Below are 23,163 nucleotides of genomic sequence, written 5' to 3' on the forward strand. Positions count from 1 at the left end.
GCCAGTACACCAGCTGTGGCCGCTGCTGTGGAGGACCAGCCACTACACCATCTGTGGCCGCTACTGTGAAGGTCCAGCTAGCCAGTACAACAGCTGTGGCTGCTACTGTGAAGGTCCACCCAGCCAGTACACCAGCTGTGGCCGCTACTGTGGAGGACCAGCCAGTACACCAGCTTTGGCCGCTACTGTGGAGGACCAGCCAGCCAGTACACCAGCTGTGGCCGCTACTGTGAAGGTCCAGCCAGCCAGTACACCAGCTATGGCCGCTACTGTGGAGGTTCAGCCAGTACACCAGCTGTGGCCGCTACTGTGGAGGACCAGCCAGCCAGTTCACCAGCTGTGGCCGCTACTGTGGAGGACCAGCCAGCCAGTACACCAGCTGTGGCCGCTACTGTCGAGGACCAGCCAGCTAGTACACCAGCTGTGGCCGCTACTGTGAAGGACCAGCCAGCCAGTACACCAGCTGTGGCCGCTACTGTGAAGGTCCAGCCAGCCAGTACACCAACTGTGGCCGCTACTGTGGAGGACCAGCCAGCCAGTACACAAGCTGTGGCCGCTACTGTGGAGGACCAGCCAGTACACCAGCTGTGGCCGCTACTGTGGAGGACCAGCCAGTCAGTACAACAGCTGTGGCAGCTACTGTGAAGGTCCAGCCAGCCAGTACACCAGCTGTGGCCGCTACTGTGGAGGACCAGCCAGCCAGTACACCAGCTGTGGACGCTACTGTGGAGGACCAGCCAGTACACCAGCTGTGGCCGCTACTGTGGAGGACCAGCTGTGGCCGCTACTGTGGAGGACCAGCCAGCCAGTACACCAGCTGTGGCCGCTACTGTGGAGGACCAGCCAGCCAGTACACCAGCTGTGGCCGCTACTGTGGAGGTCCAACCAGCCAGTACACCAGCTGTGGCCGCTACTTTGGAGGACCAGCCAGTACACCAGCTGTGGCCGCTACTGTGGAGGACCAGCCAGCCAGTACACCAGCTGTGGCCGCTACTGTGGAGGTCCAATCAGCCAGTACACCAACTGTGGCCGCTACTGTGGAGGACCAGCCAGCCAGTACACCAGCTGTGGACGCTACTGTGAAGGTCCAGCCAGCCAGTACACCAGCTGTGGCCGCTACTGTGAAGGTCCAGCCAGCCAGTACACCAACTGTGGCCGCTACTGTGGGGGACCAGCCAGCCAGTACACCAGCTGTGGCCGCTACTGTGGAGGACCAGCCACTACACCAGCTGTGGCCGCTACTGTGGAGGACCAGCCAGCCAGTACACCAGCTGTGGCCGCTACTGTGGAGGACCAGCCACTACACCAGCTGTGGCCGCTACTGTGGAAGACCAGCTATAGTCAGTACACCAGCTTTGGCCGCTAGTGTGAAGGTCCAGCCAGCCAGTACACCAGCTGTGGCCGCTACTGTGGAGGACCAGCCAGTACACCAGCTGTGGCCGCTACTGTGGAGGACCAGCCAGTACACCAGCTGTAGCCGCTACTGTGGAGGACCAGCCAGCCAGTACACCAGCTGTGGCCGCTACTGTGGAGGACCAGCCAGCCAGTACACCAGATGTGGCCGCTACTGTGGAGGACCAGCCAGCCAGTACACCAGCTGTGGCCGCTACTGTGGAGGACCAGCCAGTACACCAGCTGTGGCCGCTACTGTGGAGGACCAGCCAGTACACCAGCTGTGGCCGCTACTGTGGAGGACCAGCCAGTACACCAACTGTGGCCGCTACTGTGGAGGACCAGCCAGCCAGTACACCAGCTGTGGCCGCTACTGTGGAGGACCAGCCAGCCAGTACACCAGCTGTGGCCGCTAGTGTGAAGGTCCAGCCAGCCAGTACACCAGCTGTGGCCGCTACTGTGAATGTCCAGCCAGCCAGTACACCAACTGTGGCCGCTACTGTGGAGGACCAGCCAGCCAGTACACAAGCTGTGGCCGCTACTGTGGAGGACGAGCCAGTACACCAGCTGTGGCCGCTACTGTGGAGGACCAGCCAGCCAGTACACCAGCTGTGGCCGCTACTGTGGAGGTCCAACCAGCCAGTACACCAGATGTGGCCGCTACTGTGGAGGACCAGCCAGTACACCAGCTGTGGCCGCTACTGTGGAGGACCAGCCAGTACACCAGCTGTGGCCGCTACTGTGAAGGTCCAGCCAGCCAGTACACCAGCTGTGGCCGCTACTGTGAAGGTCCAGCCAGCCAGTACACCAGCTGTGGACGCTACTGTGGAGGACCAGCCAGTACACCAGCTGTGGCCGCTACTGTGGAGGACCAGCCAGTACACCAGCTGTGGCCGCTACTGTGGAGGACCAGCCATCCAGTACACCAGCTGTGGCCGCTACTGTGGAGGACCAGCCAGCCAGTACACCAGCTGTGGCCGCTACTGTGGAGGTCCAACCAGCCAGTACACCAGCTGTGGCCGCTACTTTGGAGGACCAGCCAGTACACCAGCTGTGGCCGCTACTGTGGAGGACCAGCCAGCCAGTACACCAACTGTGGCCGCTACTGTGGAGGACCAGCCAGCCAGTACACCAGCTGTTGCCGCTACTGTGGAGGACCAGCCAGCCAGTACACCAGCTGTTGCCGCTACTGTGGAGGTCCAACCAGCCAGTACACCAACTGTGGCCGCTACTGTGGAGGACCAGCCAGCCAGTACACCAACTGTGGCCGCTACTGTGGAGGACCAGCCAGCCAGTACACCAGCTGTGGCCGCTACTGTGGAGGACCAGCCAGCCAGTACACCAGCTGTGGCCGCTACTGTGGATGACCAGCCAGCCAGTACACCAGATGTGGCCGCTACTGTGGAGGACCAGCCAGCCAGTACACCAGCTGTGGCCGCTACTGTGAAGGTCCAGCCAGCCAGTACACCAGCTGTGGCCGCTACTGTGAAGGTCCAGCCAGCCAGTACACCAACTGTGGCCGCTACTGTGGAGGACCAGCCAGCCAGTACACCAACTGTGGCCGCTACTGTGGAGGACCAGCCAGCCAGTACACAAGCTGTGGCCGCTACTGTGGAGGACCAGCCAGTACACCAGCTGTGGCCGCTACTGTGGAGGACCAGCCAGTACACCAGCTGTGGCCGCTACTGTGGAGGACCAGCCAGTACACCAACTGTGGCCGCTACTGTGGAGGACCAGCCAGCCAGTACACCAGCTGTGGCCGCTACTGTGGAGGACCAGCCAGCCAGTACACCAGCTGTGGCCGCTACTGTGGAGGTCCAACCAGCCAGTACACCAGATGTGGCCGCTACTGTGAAAGAACCAGCCAGTACACCAGCTGTGGCCGCTACTGTGGAGGACCAGCCAGTACACCAGCTGTGGCCGCTACTGTGAAGGTCCAGCCAGCCAGTACACCAACTGTGGCCGCTACTGTGGAGGACCAGCCAGCCAGTACACAAGCTGTGGCCGCTACTGTGGAGGACCAGCCAGTACACCAGCTGTGGCCGCTACTGTGGAGGACCAGCCAGTACACCATCTGTGGCCGCTACTGTGGAGGACCAGCCAGCCAGTACACCAGCTGTGGCCGCTACTGTGGAGGACCAGCCAGCCAGTACACCAGCTGTGGCCGCTACTGTGGAGGACCAGCCAGCCAGTACACCAGCTGTGGCCGCTACTGTGGAGGTCCAACCAGCCAGTACACCAGCTGTGGCCGCTACTTTGGAGGACCAGCCAATACACCTGCTGTGTCCGCTACTGTGGAGGACCAGCCAGTACACCAGCTGTGGCCGCTACTGTGGAGGTCCAACCAGCCAGTACACCAGATGTGGCCGCTACTGTGGAGGACCAGCCAGTACACCAGCTGTGGCCGCTACTGTGGAGGACCATCCAGCCAGTACACCAGCTGTGGCCGCTACTGTGGAGGACCAGCCAGTACACCAGCTGTGGCCGCTACTGTGAAGGTCCAGCCAGCCAGTACACCAGCTGTGGCTGCTACTGTGGAGGACCAGCCAGCCAGTACACCAGCTGTGGCCGCTACTGTGGAGGTCCAACCAGCCAGTACACCAGCTGTGGCCGCTACTGTGGAGGACCAGCCAGCCAGTACACCAGCTGTGGCCGCTACTGTGGAGGACCAGCCAGCCAGTACACCAGCTGTGGCCGCTACTGTGGAGGACCAGCCAGCCAGTACACCAGCTGTGGCCGCTACTGTCAAGGTCCAGCCAGCCAGTACACCAACTGTGGCCGCTACTGTGGAGGACCAGCCAGCCAGTACACAAGCTGTGGCCGCTACTGTGGAGGACCAGCCAGTACACCAGCTGTGGCCGCTACTGTGGAGGACCAGCCAGTCAGTACAAACGCTGTGGCCGCTACTGTGAAGGTCCAGCCAGCCAGTACACCAGCTGTGGCCGCTACTGTGGAGGACCAGCCAGTACACCAGCTGTGGCCGCTACTGTGGAGGACCAGCCAGTCAGTACAACAGCTGTGGCCGCTACTGTGAAGGTCCAGCCAGCCAGTACACCAGCTGTGGCCGCTACTGTGGAGGACCAGCCAGTACACCAGCTGTGGCCGCTACTGTGGAGGACCAGCCAGTACACCAGCTGTGGCCGCTACTGTGAAGGTCCAGCCAGCCAGTACACCAGCTGTGGCCGCTACTGTGGAGGACCAGCCAGCCAGTACACCAGCTGTTGCCGCTACTGTGGAGGACCAGCCAGCCAGTACACCAGCTGTGGCCGCTACTGTGGAGGTCCAACCAGCCAGTACACCAGCTGTGGCCGCTACTTTGGAGGACCAGCCAGTACACCAGCTGTGGCCGCTACTGTGGAGGACCAGCCAGCCAGTACACCAGCTGTGGCCGCTACTGTGGAGGTCCAACCAGCCAGTACACCAACTGTGGCCGCTACTGTGGAGGACCAGCCAGCCAGTACACCAGCTGTGGCCGCTACTGTGGAGGACCAGCCAGCCAGTACACCAGCTGTGGACGCTACTGTGAAGGTCCAGCCAGCCAGTACACCAGCTGTGGCCGCTACTGTGAAGGTCCAGCCAGCCAGTACACCAACTGTGGCCGCTACTGTGGGGGACCAGCCAGCCAGTACACCAGCTGTGGCCGCTACTGTGGAGGACCAGCCACTACACCAGCTGTGGCCGCTACTGTGGAGGACCAGCCAGCCAGTACACCAGCTGTGGCCGCTACTGTGGAGGACCAGCCAGCCAGTTCACCAGCTGTGGCCGCTACTGTGGAGGACCAGCCACTACACCAGCTGTGGCCTCTACTGTGGAAGACCAGCTATAGTCAGTACACCAGCTGTGGCCGCTACTGTGAAGGTCCAGCCAGCCAGTACACCAGCTGTGGCCGCTACTGTGGAGGACCAGCCAGCCAGTACACCAGCTGTGGCCGCTACTGTGGAGGACCAGCCAGCCAGTACACCAGCTGTGGCCGCTACTGTGGAGGACCAGCCAGCCAGTACACCAGCTGTGGCCGCTACTGTGGAGGACCAGCCAGCCAGTACACCAGCTGTGGCCGCTACTGTGAAGGTCCAGTCAGCCAGTACACCAGCTGTGGCCGCTACTGTGAAGGTCCAGCCAGCCAGTACACCAACTGTGGCCGCTACTGTGGAGGACCAGCCAGCCAGTACACAAGCTGTGGCCGCTACTGTGGAGGACGAGCCAGTACACCAGCTGTGGCCGCTGCTGTGGAGGACCAGCCAGCCAGTACACAAGCTGTGGCCGCTACTGAGGAGGACGAGCCAGTACACCAGCTGTGGCCGCTACTGTGGAGGACGAGCCAGTACACCAACTGTGGCCGCTACTGTGGGGGACCAGCCAGCCAGTACACCAGCTGTGGCCGCTACTGTGGAGGACCAGCCAGCCAGTACACCAGCTGTGGCCGCTACTGTGGAGGACCAGCCAGCCAGTACACCAGCTGTGGCCGCTACTGTGAAGGTCCAGCCAGCCAGTACACCAGCTGTGGCCGCTACTGTGAAGGTCCAGCCAGCCAGTACACCAACTGTGGCCGCTACTGTGGAGGACCAGCCAGCCAGTACACAAGCTGTGGCCGCTGCTGTGGAGGACGAGCCAGTACACCAGCTGTGGCCGCTACTGTGGAGGACCAGCCAGTCAGTACAACAGCTGTGGCCGCTACTGTGAAGGTCCAGCCAGCCAGTACACCAGCTTTGGCCGCTACTGTGGAGGACCAGCCAGTACACCAGCTGTGGCCGCTACTGTGGAGGACCAGCCAGTACACCAGCTGTGGCCGCTACTGTGGAGGACCAGCCAGCCAGTACACCAGCTGTGGCCGCTACTGTGGAGGACCAGCCAGCCAGTACACCAGCTGTGGCCGCTACTGTGGAGGACCAGCCAGCCAGTACACCAGCTGTGGCCGCTACTGTGGAGGTCCAACCAGCCAGTACACCAGCTGTGGCCGCTACTTTGGAGGACCAGCCAATACACCAGCTGTGTCCGCTACTGTGGAGGACCAGCCAGCCAGTACACCAGCTGTGGCCGCTACTATGGAGGACCAGCCAGTACACCAGCTGTGGCCGCTACTGTGGAGGTCCAACCAGCCAGTACACCAGATGTGGCCGCTACTGTGGAGGACCAGCCAGTACACCAGCTGTGGCCGCTACTGTGGAGGACCAATCCAGCCAGTACACCAGCTCTGGCCGCTACTGTGGAGGACAAGCCAGTACACCAGCTGTGGCCGCTACTGTGAAGGTCCAGCCAGCCAGTACACCAGCTGTGGCTGCTACTGTGGAGGACCAGCCAGCCAGTACACCAGCTGTGGCCGCTACTGTGGAGGTCCAACCAGCCAGTACACCAGCTGTGGCCGCTACTGTGGAGGACCAGCCAGCCAGTACACCAGCTGTGGCCGCTACTGTGGAGGACCAGCCAGCCAGTACACCAGCTGTGGCCGCTACTGTGGAGGACCAGCCAGCCAGTACACCAGCTGTGGCCGCTACTGTCAAGGTCCAGCCAGCCAGTACACCAACTGTGGCCGCTACTGTGGAGGACCAGCCAGCCAGTACACAAGCTGTGGCCGCTACTGTGGAGGACCAGCCAGTACACCAGCTGTGGCCGCTACTGTGGAGGACCAGCCAGTCAGTACAACAGCTGTGGCCGCTACTGTGAAGGTCCAGCCAGCCAGTACACCAGCTGTGGCCGCTACTGTGGAGGACCAGCCAGTACACCAGCTGTGGCCGCTACTGTGGAGGACCAGCCAGTCAGTACAACAGCTGTGGCCGCTACTGTGAAGGTCCAGCCAGCCAGTACACCAGCTGTGGCCGCTACTGTGGAGGACCAGCCAGTACACCAGCTGTGGCCGCTACTGTGGAGGACCAGCCAGTACACCAGCTGTGGCCGCTACTGTGAAGGTCCAGCCAGCCAGTACACCAGCTGTGGCCGCTACTGTGGAGGACCAGCCAGCCAGTACACCAGCTGTTGCCGCTACTGTGGAGGACCAGCCAGCCAGTACACCAGCTGTGGCCGCTACTGTGGAGGTCCAACCAGCCAGTACACCAGCTGTGGCCGCTACTTTGGAGGACCAGCCAGTACACCAGCTGTGGCCGCTACTGTGGAGGACCAGCCAGCCAGTACACCAGCTGTGGCCGCTACTGTGGAGGTCCAACCAGCCAGTACACCAACTGTGGCCGCTACTGTGGAGGACCAGCCAGCCAGTACACCAGCTGTGGCCGCTACTGTGGTAGGACCAGCCAGCCAGTACACCAGCTGTGGACGCTACTGTGAAGGTCCAGCCAGCCAGTACACCAGCTGTGGCCGCTACTGTGAAGGTCCAGCCAGCCAGTACACCAACTGTGGCCGCTACTGTGGGGGACCAGCCAGCCAGTACACCAGCTGTGGCCGCTACTGTGGAGGACCAGCCACTACACCAGCTGTGGCCGCTACTGTGGAGGACCAGCCAGCCAGTACACCAGCTGTGGCCGCTACTGTGGAGGACCAGCCAGCCAGTTCACCAGCTGTGGCCGCTACTGTGGAGGACCAGCCACTACACCAGCTGTGGCCTCTACTGTGGAAGACCAGCTATAGTCAGTACACCAGCTGTGGCCGCTACTGTGAAGGTCCAGCCAGCCAGTACACCAGCTGTGGCCGCTACTGTGGAGGACCAGCCAGCCAGTACACCAGCTGTGGCCGCTACTGTGGAGGACCAGCCAGCCAGTACACCAGCTGTGGCCGCTACTGTGGAGGACCAGCCAGCCAGTACACGAGCTGTGGCCGCTACTGTGGAGGACCAGCCAGCCAGTACACCAGCTGTGGCCGCTACTGTGAAGGTCCAGCCAGCCAGTACACCAGCTGTGGCCGCTACTGTGAAGGTCCAGCCAGCCAGTACACCAACTGTGGCCGCTACTGTGGAGGACCAGCCAGCCAGTACACAAGCTGTGGCCGCTACTGTGGAGGACGAGCCAGTACACCAGCTGTGGCCGCTACTGTGGAGGACCAGCCAGTCAGTACAACAGCTGTGGCCGCTACTGTGAAGGTCCAGCCAGCCAGTACACCAGCTGTGGCCGCTACTGTGGAGGACCAGCCAGCCAGTACACAAGCTGTGGCCGCTACTGTGGAGGACGAGCCAGTACACCAGCTGTGGCCGCTACTGTGGAGGACCAGCCAGCCAGTACACAAGCTGTGGCCGCTACTGAGGAGGACGAGCCAGTACACCAGCTGTGGCCGCTACTGTGGAGGACGAGCCAGTACACCAACTGTGGCCGCTACTGTGGGGGACCAGCCAGCCAGTACACCAGCTGTGGCCGCTACTGTGGAGGACCAGCCAGCCAGTACACCAGCTGTGGCCGCTACTGTGAAGGTCCAGCCAGCCAGTACACCAGCTGTGGCCGCTACTGTGAAGGTCCAGCCAGCCAGTACACCAACTGTCGCCGCTACTGTGGAGGACCAGCCAGCCAGTACACAAGCTGTGGCCGCTACTGTGGAGGACGAGCCAGTACACCAGCTGTGGCCGCTACTGTGGAGGACCAGCCAGTCAGTACAACAGCTGTGGCCGCTACTGTGAAGGTCCAGCCAGCCAGTACACCAGCTGTGGCCGCTACTGTGGAGGACCAGCCAGTACACCAGCTGTGGCCGCTACTGTGGAGGACCAGCCAGCCAGTACACCAGCTGTGGCCGCTACTGTGGAGGACCAGCCAGCCAGTACACCAGCTGTGGCCGCTACTGTGGAGGTCCAACCAGCCAGTACACCAGCTGTGGCCGCTACTTTGGAGGACGAGCCAGTACACCAGCTGTGGCCGCTACTGTGGAGGACCAGCCAGCCAGTACACCAGCTGTGGCCGCTACTGTGAAGGTCCAGCCAGCCAGTACACCAGCTGTGGCCGCTACTGTGGAGGACCAGCCAGCCAGTACACCAGCTGTTGCCGCTACTGTGGAGGTCCAACCAGCCAGTACACCAACTGTGGCCGCTACTGTGGAGGACCAGCCAGCCAGTACACCAGCTGTGACCGCTACTGTGAAGGTCCAGCCAGCCAGTACACCAGCTGTGGCCGCTACTGTGAAGGTCCAGCCAGCCAGTACACCAGCTGTGGCCGCTACTGTGAAGGTCCAGCCAGCCAGTACACCAGCTGTGGCTGCTACTGTGAAGGTCCAGCCAGCCAGTACACCAACTGTGGCCGCTACTGTGGGGGACCAGCCAGCCAGTACACCAGCTGTGGCCGCTACTGTGGAGGACCAGCCAGCCAGTACACCAGCTGTGGCCGCTACTGTGGAGGACCAGCCAGCCAGTACACCAGCTGTGGCCGCTACTGTGGAGGACCAGCCAGCCAGTACACCAGCTGTGGCCGCTACTGTGGAGGACCAGCCAGCCAGTACACCAGCTGTGGCCGCTACTGTGGAGGACCAGCCAGCCAGTACACCAGCTGTGGCCGCTACTGTGGAGGACCAGCCAGCCAGTACACCAGCTGTGGCCGCTACTGTGAAGGTCCAGCCAGCCAGTACACCAGCTGTGGCCGCTACTGTGGAGGACCAGCCAGCCAGTACACCAGATGTGGCCGCTACTGTGGGGGACCAGCCAGCCAGTACACCAGCTGTGGCCGCTACTGTGAAGGTCCAGCCAGCCAGTACACCAGCTGTGGCCGCTACTGTGGAGGACCAGCCAGCCAGTACACCAGATGTGGCCGCTACTGTGGGGGACCAGCCAGCCAGTACACCAGCTGTGGCCGCTACTGTGAAGGTCCAGCCAGCCAGTACACCAGCTGTGGCCGCTACTGTGAAGGTCCAGCCAGCCAGTACACCAGCTGTGGCCGCTACTGTGGAGAACCAGCCAGCCAGTACACCAGATGTGGCCGCTACTGTGGAGGACCAGCCAGCCAGTACACCAGCTGTGGCCGCTACTGTGAAGGTCCAGCCAGCCAGTACACCAGCTGTGGCCGCTACTGTGAAGGTCCAGCCAGCCAGTACACCAGCTGTGGCCGCTACTGTGGAGGACCAGCCAGCCAGTACACCAGCTGTGGCCGCTACTGTGAAGGTCCAGCCAGCCAGTACACCAGCTGTGGCCGCTACTGTGAAGGTCCAGCCAGCCAGTACACCAACTGTGGCCGCTACTGTGGAGGACCAGCCAGCCAGTACACAAGCTGTGGCCGCAACTGTGGAGGACCAGCCAGTACACCAGCTGTGGCCGCTACTGTGGAGGACCAGCCAGTACACCAGCTGTGGCCGCTACTTTGGAGGACCAGCCAATACACCAGCTGTGGCCGCTACTGTGGAGGACCAGCCAGCCAGTACACCAGCTGTGGCCGCTACTGTGGAGGTCCAACCAGCCAGTACACCAGATGTGGCCGCTACTGTGGAGGACCAGCCAGTACACCAGCTGTGGCCGCTACTGTGGAGGACCAGCCAGTACACCAGCTGTGGCCGCTACTGTGAAGGTCCAGCCAGCCAGTACACCAGCTGTGGCCGCTACTGTGAAGGTCCAGCCAGCCAGTACACCAACTGTGGCCGCTACTGTGGAGGACCAGCCAGCCAGTACACAAGCTGTGGCCGCTTCTGTGGAGGACCAGCCAGTACACCAGCTGTGGCCGCTACTGTGGAGGACCAGCCAGTACACCAGCTGTGGCCGCTACTGTGGAGGACCAGCCAGCCAGTACACCAGCTGTGGCCGCTACTGTGGAGGACCAGCCAGCCAGTACACCAGCTGTGGCCGCTACTGTGGAGGTCCAACCAGCCAGTACACCAGCTGTGGCCGCTACTTTGGAGGACCAGCCAATACACCAGCTGTGGCCGCTACTGTGGAGGCCAGCCAGCCAGTACACCAGCTGTGGCCGCTACTGTGGAGGTCCAACCAGCCAGTACACCAGCTGTGGCCGCTACTGTGAAGGTCCAGCCAGCCAGTACACAAGCTGTGGCCGCTACTGTGGAGGACCAGCCAGCCAGTACACCAGCTGTGGCCGCTACTGTGGAGGACCAGCCAGCCAGTACACCAGCTGTAGCCGCTACTGTGAAGGTCCAGCCAGCCAGTACACCAGCTGTGGCCAGTACTGTGGAGGACGAGCCAGTACACCAGCTGTGGCCGCTACTGTGGAGGACCAGCCAGCCAGTACACCAGCTGTGGCCAGTACTGTGGAGGACCAGCCAGCCAGTACACCAGTCCTGGCCGCTACTGTGAAGGTCCAGCAGCACTGGCTTAGTTGTGATCAGAAATGTTTTAGTCATATTGAAATTATGGTTAATAGGACTAATATTAATTTATCATAAAACTTAGCTGAAGTCAATCAATAGTTAATTGTGCATTAGTATAAATGTGGAAGACATTGTTCAAGTGTTAGTCATAAGGGTTCCAGGGTATTACTGATTGGTCTCAAGTCTTACCTATGTATTGTGAGGAGTTTCTATCTGGCTCACTTCCTTCCTTTACCCTGAGAAAAATAAGTTCATTAAAATTAATTCTATAACTCTCTCTATATATTTTAAGACGACTAGGAAAACCAGGGATGTACTGAACATCTTGTTTCAGATTCTTAATTTAAAATGCATAAGTTTCGAATACTTCTCGTATTCATCATCAGATCTATAAGAAAAATCAGAAATCACAATCAAATAATTAGTAAACAAAGAACTAAAGAACTCTACTGAATATAATTGCCTATGAAAGAGAAGGAAAAATATTAAAAAACAAAGCACTTAAGCTCACTTAAAGTGATCGATACAAATAAAAATAAAACTTTTTAACTATCACATAGATAAAAGCTAAATGAAAAAATTAATGAAATTACAAGAGGAATTTTGTAACAACTATAACAAACCATACTACTAAACTTAGAGGAAGTGATCAACTAGAGTAAAACTTTATAATTAACACATGGGTACTAAACGCTATTACAAATAATAATATAATGACTCCACATCTACAAAAATGTATATAAAATGCAAGCAAAATAGACGACAATTATAAAGTACTAACCAAAATATTATAAAAACTCAAATAAAACAAAACTGAGTATCAACAAAAGTATTATATATCCTAAATAAAAAGATTATAATAATGTACAATGTCAAAACATGAAATAAGTAGGAAAGGGCGAAGACATGGTAAACTAAACAAATTATAATAAAATTAAAATGCCAGCATGAACTATAAATCAAGTTACAGGGCCTACTGTGCACTATACAGTGTACAATTGAACAGCCGAAAGGTTGCTATTTAACAGAGGCCGCAGCTCCCTTATATATGAGGAATCCATTACTCTCAAATCTGACTGGCCATTCATACAAGTGTTCAGAATTTTAAAATCATATTCCAGCAGAGAATGATTAAACTCATAACAATGGTTTCTAATCTCCGAAATTGCTGGTTTAGATAATGGTAATCCAGTACTAAAGGATACTCTCCGGTGCTCAGGTATCCTAATCTGAAAGTTCCGAATGGAACTCCCGATATATCCAGCATTACAGCTGGAACAATTATACATATGTACGACATTAGAGCACAGGGGGGGGGGGGGCAGGCACTTTATCCTTAAATTTAAAATAAGAGCCTATGGTATTTGTGTTGACAAAAATAAATCTAAAGTCTACTTGAGGATAACACTGCTGCAACAGTCTCCTCAAACGACTCCTTACAGAAAAGCTAATACTGCCATAAAATGGTAATTTAATATATTTAAGATCCCTTTCCACTGTAGTAATCCTACACGATGGGTGAAACTTCTTATTTAAGAAATTCCTTATAAAGGTATAAACCATATGCAAAGGATAACCATTATTATGAAAAAAAATCACAAGAAAATTAATGTCTTGATCAAAGTTATTCCAATTTGAACATAAAACGAAGGCTCTATTCAGTAGAGTATTAATAGCATTTTTCTTAAAAATATCAGGAACAAAAGAATTAAAATTGAAACCTAAACCAGTAAAAGTTGGGTTTCTAAAAACTTTAGTGTTGAACCCATTAAGGTTATTCACTTTGATATCAAGAAACGACAATGAATTATCCACTTCACACTCTGCAGTGAAACGTATGTTGTGCATTAAGAAATTCTCTAAATTTCTCAATATGACATTGGTCCTTAAATAACAAAATTGTGTCATCTACATATCTCCTGTGCAAGACTGGTTTAAAGTCCAAAGGACATTTATCAAGCCAATTTTTTTCATGAAAACTCAAAAAAGCATTAGCAAGTGCAGGACCTAAGGGAGAACCCATTGCTACTCCATCAATTTGTTTATAATATTTATTAATTCTAACAACCGTCTGAATATTTTACAACAAAATCCAGACACTAAATTAGTGTCAGCAAATAACTGATTAACACAATTATCAATGGTTTCCAACAAAGGAATATTAGTAAAGAGTGATTCAACATCGAAACTGGCCATTATAGTTGGGAATACAAAATTTAAAGAAGAAAGTTCCGTTGCAAAATCCTGAGAATTTCTCACAGTAAATTCATTATCCGTTAATGGTTCTAATAATGGAACCAGAAAGTTTGCCAGTTTATAATTAAAAGTACCAATCACTGATAAAATAGGACGAATCGGTATACCTGTTTTATGAACCTTAGGTAACCCATATAAGATGCCTGGCTTATAGCAAGTTGCAATCAATTTTGTATAATCAAAAAGAAAGTCTTTCAGACCTCTTAAAACTCTATTTAGTTTATCCTCACATTTCAAAATATACGAAAAGGGGTCAATATCAACCAACTTAAATTTAGAGGGGTCTTCTAACAATCTTTCAACCTTATTCACATAATCTAACTTGTCCAACACCACTACACCCCTACCTTTATCTGGTCTAGCAATACAAATACTGGTCTAGTAATTTAGTAGCCTCACCACAGCTGGATGCCCAGCTGAAAGAGCCCCGTTACCTAACGCCCCGTAACTCTGATGCTCTTATTGGTCGCCCAGATGGTATCACAGTGAACCTCTGGAAGAACGGCAAGCAGTTGGTATGGGACTACACGTGCGTATCAACCCTGGCTAACACCTACATTAACCTCAGTGTTGCACAACCAGGTGGCGCTGCCACCCACAGGGAAGCAGCCAAATCCCGTAAGTACAGAAAACTGGATCACCACTACAATTTTGTCCCCATTGCTTCTGAGACACTAGGCGCCTGGGGTAAAAGTGCTACCAGTTTTTTGAAGAAACTGGGTTCTAAGCTCATTGAAACAACAAGGCACCCTTGAGCTGCCAGCTTTCTTTTCCAGCGCCTCAGCGTGGCGATACAGAGAGGAAATGCACATTGTATTCAGGGTTCCTGCCCGCGATCTGAGGAGCTGGAGTAACTCGACAACTTATGTTAACCATATTTGAACCCTATATGTAACTACTTTTTTGTAACAAAGTTCAAATAAAACAAATATATATGTGTACATACAAAAGAATGGGGGTGGTAGGAGAAGATAATATTAGTGTTCAGTGAGAAACCACAAGGTCTTCTCTGAATACTTCTTATTTTCTTTTCCGAGGCTATGGGTCCCCACATTGGCACCAGAGGTGGTTCCCTCACAAACTTTATATATATATATATATATATATATATATATATATATATATATATATATATATATATATATATATATATATATATATATATATTATTAAATATGACCGAAAAAGTAAGATTAATAATTCTAACACGAATTTTCTCAATATTTCTTATGGTTCTTTTCACTGTTGATGATAATTGAAAAATCAATTCTCCAAAATTCATTTTTATTTCTAGTCTGACGCGACACTTATACTGTCCCCCGAGCTCAAAGCGGCAGCTAAGAGCCTTCGTGAGAACAAGGAGATAGTCGTCAGAAGAGGTGACAAGTCGCCAATATACTGTCATTCTTTAAAAAGACGAATATCTGGCGAAAATGAACGTCATTCTCTCTGACCAAACTAAATTCCAAAGGGTAACGAAAGACACTACAGCCGAACTGAAAGCAAAGGTCAACAAATTGATCGAAACTATGAACGCCAAGAAATCCGAACTCCACCTGCCAAAGATTATTGGGGAATATAAACCTGGATACGCGTATGGAAATGTTAAGACACGTAAGCCTGGAAACCCACTTCGGCCAATCATCAGCCAGATACCCACACCCACGTACAGACTGGCGAAGTGACTCAACGGCTTGCCGACTCCTTATGTCCTTTGCGCCTTCAGCCTGAAGTCTCCAAAGGAATTTGTTGACTTACTGCGGGGAACACGGGCCACAGGGATAAGAGCCTCGTTGGACATAGAATCACTGCTTACCAACGTTCCTGTGGATGAAACAATCGGGATGATAGCGGACAGAGTGTATCGTGATCCGGCCTGTACTCCTCTTGACATACCAGAAAACGTTCTAAGGAAACTACTCCAAGCTTTTACTAAAGAGGTACCCTTCTAGAGCCCGGATGGGCACATGTATAAGCAAGTAGATGGGGTCGCCATGGGTTCTTCCCTAGGTGTCCTGTTTGCGAACTTCTACATGGGTACCATCGAACAAAAGGTCTTAGTCGACATGAACTTGAAACCGGCCATATACGGCAGGTATGTTGACGACATTTTTACACAGGTACCTGATGTCAGACATCTGCAGGAGCTGAAGGAGGCATTTGAGCGGAATTCTGTGTTGTGTTTCACTTACGAGATGGAGAAGGATGGGAAGCTGCCCTTTCTAGATGTAACAGTCATGGAAAGGAGCGGAGGTTTCCACACTGCAGTCTACATTAAGGAAACAAACATAGGAATGTGCCTCAATGCCAACAGTGACTGCCCAGACAGGTACATGAGGAGTGTTGTTAACGCTTATGTCGACCGTGCTCTCAGCCACAGCTCAGGATGGAAGCAAGTCGATTGAGAACTCTGTAGGGTAAGGCAGGTCCTAGTCAACAACGGTTTCTACAATGGTTTCGTTCAAGACATCATAGGAAGGAAGGTGAAACGCCATGCAACCTCTGAAGAGACAACTAACACAACACCTGTACCCCCTATTAGACTATTTTACAGGAACTTCTTTTCCACAGCTCATAAAACGGTGGAAAGGGTCCTGAAAGATATTGTTAATAGAAACGTTATCCTTACAGACAAAAATCAGAAGATACAATTGACGATTTACTATAAAACCAAGAAAACGGCCAACCTACTCATGAGAAACTCTCCAGACACAAAGCAGAACACTTTAAAAGAGACCAATGTCGTCTATGCCTTCAAATCCCACTTGGGGACTGTAAGCCTCAAAGAATTCAGTATATAAGCAAGACAACAACATCTCTTTCCAGGCGATTAACGATGCATAAGCAACAGGGCTCCATTAAGGAACATATAATCTCTTCCCACAACCAGACCATCACCAGAGAAGTCTTAACAAAAAACACGGAAATCATCGATAGATACAGCGATAGCAGGCGGCTTGATATCTGCGAGGCACTACATATTAAGAAGTCGACACCAGCAATCAACAGCCAATTAATTTACAACTATATTCTACCCACTTCAAGACTCCGCACCCATATAGAAGCATCAAGAAATATGGGCTGTTGTGTTTGTGTGTTACTGAGGAAGTCTTCATTGTAGGGTTGATGTAAAGCCATTGCTTGGTTACTGACTTTAATACGTATATAAACAATTACATGACTAGCTGCTTCCAAACTGGTAGTTCCTGTGTGCTCTTGTTCACCTTCTTTAGCGTCTGCTCCGCCGCACATAGAAAACGGATGGTACCATTTTCTGTGAGTATGACATCCCTCCTTTTCTTTAAAAAGAATGAATTCAGGATGTCTACCATGCTTGTAGCACAAAGGAAAGTTATTGACACAAAGTAAGTTATTAACATATCAAGAGATATTGCATACATTTAACATTAATTAAGCACACAAAGAATTTAAACAACTTAATCTTTACCACAAAGGATTTCAATGTTAAAAATACATATGCAATGTTAAACAAACATGAAAGAAACTGTACTACAAAGTTACAAAATATTGAATGAGATATCTGCATTATTCAAACAATATTAAATTTAGTTCAGCATAACAAGTGAATACTTTGCATTACATAGGAACACAATTAATCATCAAATCGTGTAGGGCGTTTAACATGACGTTTAGGACGAGAGTCCTTAAATGCAATAACATCCCTTGATGAATTGTTTGTCGGGTTATAACTCATTTTTTCTTTTTCTTTTGCACGACTTTGTACTTCATCATTTTCTACACTAGTTGGAATCACTTTGAAATAAGCCATATTACGTGTTATACTATGATCTCTATTACTAGCTGTTACCATAGTTCCTTTTACACTAATCACTTTATATGGTTTTGTATCATACGGCATATCTAGCTTTCCCTCTTTTTTCTTTTTAACGAGAACAGTGTCTCCAACCTTTATGAATTGTTTCTTTGCACGTTGATCATGAGCAATTTTCATTTTGCCCTTGGCTAGTGCATCCTTCTGAGCGAGACGTTTATCTGTTACCTCGGCTGGCATGACGGGTAGTGCGATTCTCATAGGACGTCCAAATAAAAGTTCGCCAGGTGACTTGCCCAGTGTTCCATAGTGGTGTTGCACGGTAGTTCCTGAGAAAAGCATACATAGCTTGTTTCCAGGATCGTCCTTCGGCATGAGCACAGCGTACCGCTTTCATGAGACGTTGCATGAATCTCTCAACTTCTCCATTTACTTGGGGATGTAGTGGCATCGCACGGCGGTGTTTGAATCCAATATGCTCAGCAAAGTTGACAAAGTCTTGTCCATTGAATGGCGGTCCATTGTCCGTCTTGACAACTTCAGGAATGCCAAAGTTTGAAAAGATCTTGTCGAGTTTCGGGATGACAGCCTTTGCAGATGTGGAAGTGATGATTTCTACTTCTGGATAACGTGAGTGATCATCAATGACTACCATCAAGTACTCTCCAGTTGGTAGCGGTCCGCAGAAGTCCATTGATACTTCCGTCCATGGTGCAGCAGGTAGTGGTGAAGGTTGTAGAGGTGTTGGTCTTGAAGTATCCACTGCAGCTTGGCAAGGGACACAGGCATCATGCATATCCTTTGCGTGACGATCAATGCCAGGAAACCACACCTTTTCTCGTAGCAGCTGTTTCGTCCTAACAAGACCTTGGTGTCCTTGATGTGCAAGCTTCAGAGCACGTTGCTGGAGAACAGCTGGAATGACGATACGAGTACCTCGCAGCACAGTGTCACCTTGTTGCGTAACACTTAATTCTGTCTGGATGCATTCAAGTGCTTTGAATGCATCTTGGTCAACTCCTGAGGGTGAAATGCGTGGAAACTTTTTCTTAGTCAATGCATCTACTGTTGCTTGCAGAGTTGGGTCCTCTAGGGTTGCAGTACGGATTTCATCAAGAGTAAGAGCCTTAGGGACTGCATCACAGGTTACAGAGTGTACATATTCCTCGGCAACTTTCTGATGCTTAGTGATGGTAAAACTGTTGGCAGGATGTCGACTGATGTAATCAGCGGGATTGCCTGCACCCGGCTTGTATTTCACCGTAAAGTTGTATGGTTGCAGACGAAGAGCCCATCTCTCAATGCGAGCTGGTGGTTTAGACTTTGGATTGTTGAAGATGGTCTCCAAAGGTTTGTGGTCAGTGACTATCGTGGTGAAGGGCGCACCAAGCAGATACACATTGAAGTGTTCACAGCCCCATACAAGAGCAAGAGCTTCCTTCTCTGTCTGACTGTATCGTTGCTCAACATCTGTGAGAGAACGGCTGGCGTAGGCAATTACTACTCTGGAATCTGGTTGACCAGGTTTGTGTTGGGCTAAAACAGCACCTAATCCAACAGGACTAGCATCCACCGTTACCTCAGTGTCCATTGATGGATCAAAGTATGCAGCAGTTGCATTCTCTACGAGTGCATCTTTCACAACATCAAATGCATTTTGCTCGATATCGCTCCAGTACCATGATGCATTTTTCTTCAGGAGCTCACGTAGAGGCTTGGTAATGGTAGCAAAATCTGGAATGAAGCGAGAACAGTAGTTTGCCATTCCAAGAAAACTATGTACTTCAGTGGACGTTGAAGGAGGTGCAGCATTCTTGATATCTGCAACTTTCTTAGGATCTGGAGACAGACCTTTGTCACTAAGTACATGTCCAAAGAATTCAATTTTATGTTGATTGAACTCACACTTTGCTCGGCTTAACGTCAGATTCTTTTCTCGTAAGCGTTGCAATGTTGCACGAAGAGCTTTGTCGTGTTCAGCTTGGGTACGGCCATAAACAATGATGTCATCAGACATGTTGTCAGCATTAGGTATATCTTGCAATACCTGGCTGATGATGTGCTGGAATACCTCGGCAGCACTGTTAATACCAAAACTCAGGCGCTTGTACCTATACAGACCTCGATGTGTCGTAAACGTTGTGATGAAGCGACTCTCATCATCAAGTTCAAGCTGATGATAGCCCTTGTTTAAATCTAACTTGCTGAATATAGTTGCACCATTCAAGCGGTAGATCATATCATCTACAATGGGTGTAGGATGGCGTTCACGCATTATTGCCTTGTTGGGAACACGCATGTCCACACAAATGCGTATCTCATCTGGATTCTTCGGCTTTGGTGGAGTGACAATTGGGCTTACCCATGGTGTTGGGCCTGTTACTGGTTCAATGATATCTAGTTCCATCAGCCTATCCAGTTCATCATCGACTTTCTTGCGAGTATGGAATGGTTGTCGGCGATGTGGTTGGGCAACTGGAATTACATCTGGGTTGATGTGCAGATGTACTTTACTATCAGTATAACAACCTATGGATTTAAATCGATCAGAAAATTCAGCAACAATAGCATCAACTTTATTTGCAGATTCCACTGCTACAGTATTAGAAAGCTGAAGTAGCCCCAATTTGGTTGAAGTCTTGTAACTGAGTAAAGACTCCTTTGCATTCTTAACAACATGGAATGTAGTAATGAGCATTGCATTCTTTGACTTAATCTCTGCAGTGAAAGTTCCAATCACTGGCAAGGCTACCTTTGAAGCATAGGCAGTGGCTTTGCCATTATAGTTTTCTAGCTTTGGGAACTGCTTTTTAAATTTTTCATAGTGGCACTCAGCAATGGTGTCAATGTTTGATCCAGTGTCAATGAGAACCTTGAGACAAATACCAGCAATGTATACACATGTCTCTGGGTTGTTTGGAAGATCATTCCATTCTGTGATTGCTTGTACTCCATAAGTATAATCACATTCACTGTCATCTGAGACTGGTTGTAATGAAATGTTGTCTTGTACATTATTAACATTCTGGATATGAGGTGCAATATTGTGTTTACCACCTCGACCCCTATGACCTGATCCTCGTACAGTGCTTTTATTCACTGACTGTGGTTTCTTTAGTGCAGAACGACACATAGCACCAAAATGACCTAGTTTTCCACACTCATAGCACTTCTTACCTTGAGCAGGACAAACATTATCTTGGTGTGGGTAGTCTCCTCCACAATTGTAACATTTATTGTTGACACCTTCTGATGTGGGTCGTTGTGACTGCTTGAGTCTTGTTCCTTGACCCCAGTTGTGATGTGGTTCTCGGCTCAATTTACTGTTAAGTTTGCCATGATATCTTCTTTGATCACGGTGTCCTCCCTGAACCTTACGTACCTCATCACTGTTAGTAACAGTGGCAGAACCGTTGTTGGCACTGCACTCCATGACACGGGCATCACGTGCAGCATCTTCCATTCGACGAGCAATATCAAGTATCTTGGTAAGAGAACTGTCATCATCAACAAGTTCTAGAGCTCTTCGACGAAGACGTGTAGATGTGCATGTTTCAATTATTTGCTGTTTGATTTCATTGTCAACATCAGCAAACTTACAATGGGCTGCTAAACCCTGCAGACGTGTGTGGTATTGATCCACAGTTTCATTAGAGAGTTGTCTGGCTCTCCTGAAATGCATAATTTCCATGGCAGTATTTTGCCTTGGTTTGAAATGTTCAGTTAATTTGGCTTTGGCAATATCATAATCTTTGGCACCACCAGTGTCTTTCAGTGTGTCAAAGATGTCACAAACTCGATCACCTGCATAATGAAGTAGAAAGGCACGCTTTCTTTCAGCACTTTTGATGTCAGAAACTATCAACAAATTTTCAAACCTTTTAAGCCATTTGATCCACCTCTGTGACAGGTTTGTCTGGTCACAGTCAGGATCAAATGCAGGAAACTGAGATATATTTGCCATTTTTACTGAATAAATGTAAACTTATCACTTAAATGTTCCTCAGAATATTAAACACTTACTGCACTGTATATGTTAGTTAAGAATTCACTGTAATTACTTTAATTTTGCAAAGTACACAAGCATTTTAATGCAAAAGTTCACAGCAGTGCACAATATAGCAGCAACTGACTTCTTACCTAGCCCTTGTGTACATGTGTTGTTCCTACTCACAGCAGTTGTCAGCAGATGGTACAGCAGTAGTTAGCAGTTGGTACAACAATTGGTGCAGCAGTTGGTACAACAATTGGTGCAGCAGTTGGTACAGCAGTTGGTACAGCAGTTGGTGCAGCAGTTGGTGCAGCAGTTGGTGCAGCAGTTGGTACAGCAGTTGGTACAGCAGTTGGTGCAGCAGTTGGTACAACAATTGGTACAGCAGTTGGTACAGCAGTTGGTACAGCAGTTGGTGCAGCAGTTGGTACAACAATTGGTACAGCAGTTGGTACAGCAGTTGGTACAGCAGTTGGTACAGCAGTTGGTACAGCAGTTGGTGCAGCAGTTGGTACAGCAGTTGGTGCAGCAGTTGGTGCAGCAGTTGGTACAACAATTGGTGCAGCAGTTGGTACAGCAGTTGGTACAGCAGTTGGTGCAGCAGTTGGTGCAGCAGTTGGTACAGCAGTTGGTACAACAATTGGTACAGCAGTTGGTACAGCAGTTGGTACAGCAGTTGGTACAGCAGTTGGTACAGCAGTTGGTGCAGCAGTTGGTACAGCAGTTGGTGCAGCAGTTGGTGCAGCAGTTGGTACAACAATTGGTGCAGCAGTTGGTGCAGCAGTTGGTACAGCAGTTGGTGCAGCAGTTGGTGCAGCAGTTGGTGCAGCAGTTGGTACAGCAGTTGGTACAACAATTGGTGCAGCAGTTGGTACAGCAGTTGGTATAACAGTTGGTGCAGCAGTTGGTACAGCAGTTGGTACAGCAGTTGGTGCAGCAGTTGGTACAGCAGTTGGTACAACAATTGGTGCAGCAGTTGGTACAGCAGTTGGTACAACAGTTGGTGCAGCAGTTGGTACACCAATTGGTACAGCAGTTGGTACAGCAGTTGGTACAGCAGTCGGTACAGCAGTTGATGCAGCAGTTGGTGCAGCAGTTGGTACAGCAGTTGGTACAGCAGTTGGTACAGCAGTTGGTACAGCAGTTGGTGCAGCAGTTGGTGCAGCAGTTGGTGCAGCAGTTGGTACAGCAGTTGGTACAGCAGTTGGTACAGCAGTTGGTGCAGCAGTTGGTGCAGCAGTTGGTGCAGCAGTTGGTGCAGCAGTTGGTACAGCAGTTGGTACAACAATTGGTACAGCAGTTGGTACAGCAGTTGGTACAACAATTGGTGCAGCAGTTGGTGCAGCAGTTGGTACAGCAGTTGGTACAACAATTGGTACAGCAGTTGGTACAGCAGTTGGTGCAGCAGTTGGTGCAGCAGTTGGTGCAGCAGTTGGTGCAGCAGTTGGTGCAGCAGTTGGTACAGCAGTTGGTACAACAATTGGTACAGCAGTTGGTACAGCAGTTGGTGCAGCAGTTGGTGCAGCAGTTGGTACAACAATTGGTACAGCAGTTGGTACAGCAG

General features: G+C 51.4%; 1 protein-coding gene across 2 annotated transcripts in view; it reads right to left on the reverse strand.

Moving 5' to 3' along the window:
• The window catches only part of LOC123761593 (uncharacterized), a 140,533-nt gene that overhangs the window by 94,025 nt on the left and 23,345 nt on the right, over positions 1 to 23,163 (reverse strand). The window contains exon 2 of one of the 2 annotated variants that reach the window (XM_045747612.2): positions 11,749 to 11,795. The exons of the other annotated variant lie outside the window; for it this stretch is intronic. Within the exon in view, the coding sequence (XP_045603568.2) occupies positions 11,749 to 11,795 (47 nt within the window). The remainder of the gene's footprint in view (positions 1 to 11,748; positions 11,796 to 23,163) is intronic. 2 annotated transcript variants of the gene reach the window in all.

Source organism: Procambarus clarkii, chromosome 24 (genome assembly GCF_040958095.1).
Source record: "Procambarus clarkii isolate CNS0578487 chromosome 24, FALCON_Pclarkii_2.0, whole genome shotgun sequence".
In the NCBI taxonomy this organism is placed as follows: domain Eukaryota; kingdom Metazoa; phylum Arthropoda; class Malacostraca; order Decapoda; family Cambaridae; genus Procambarus; species Procambarus clarkii.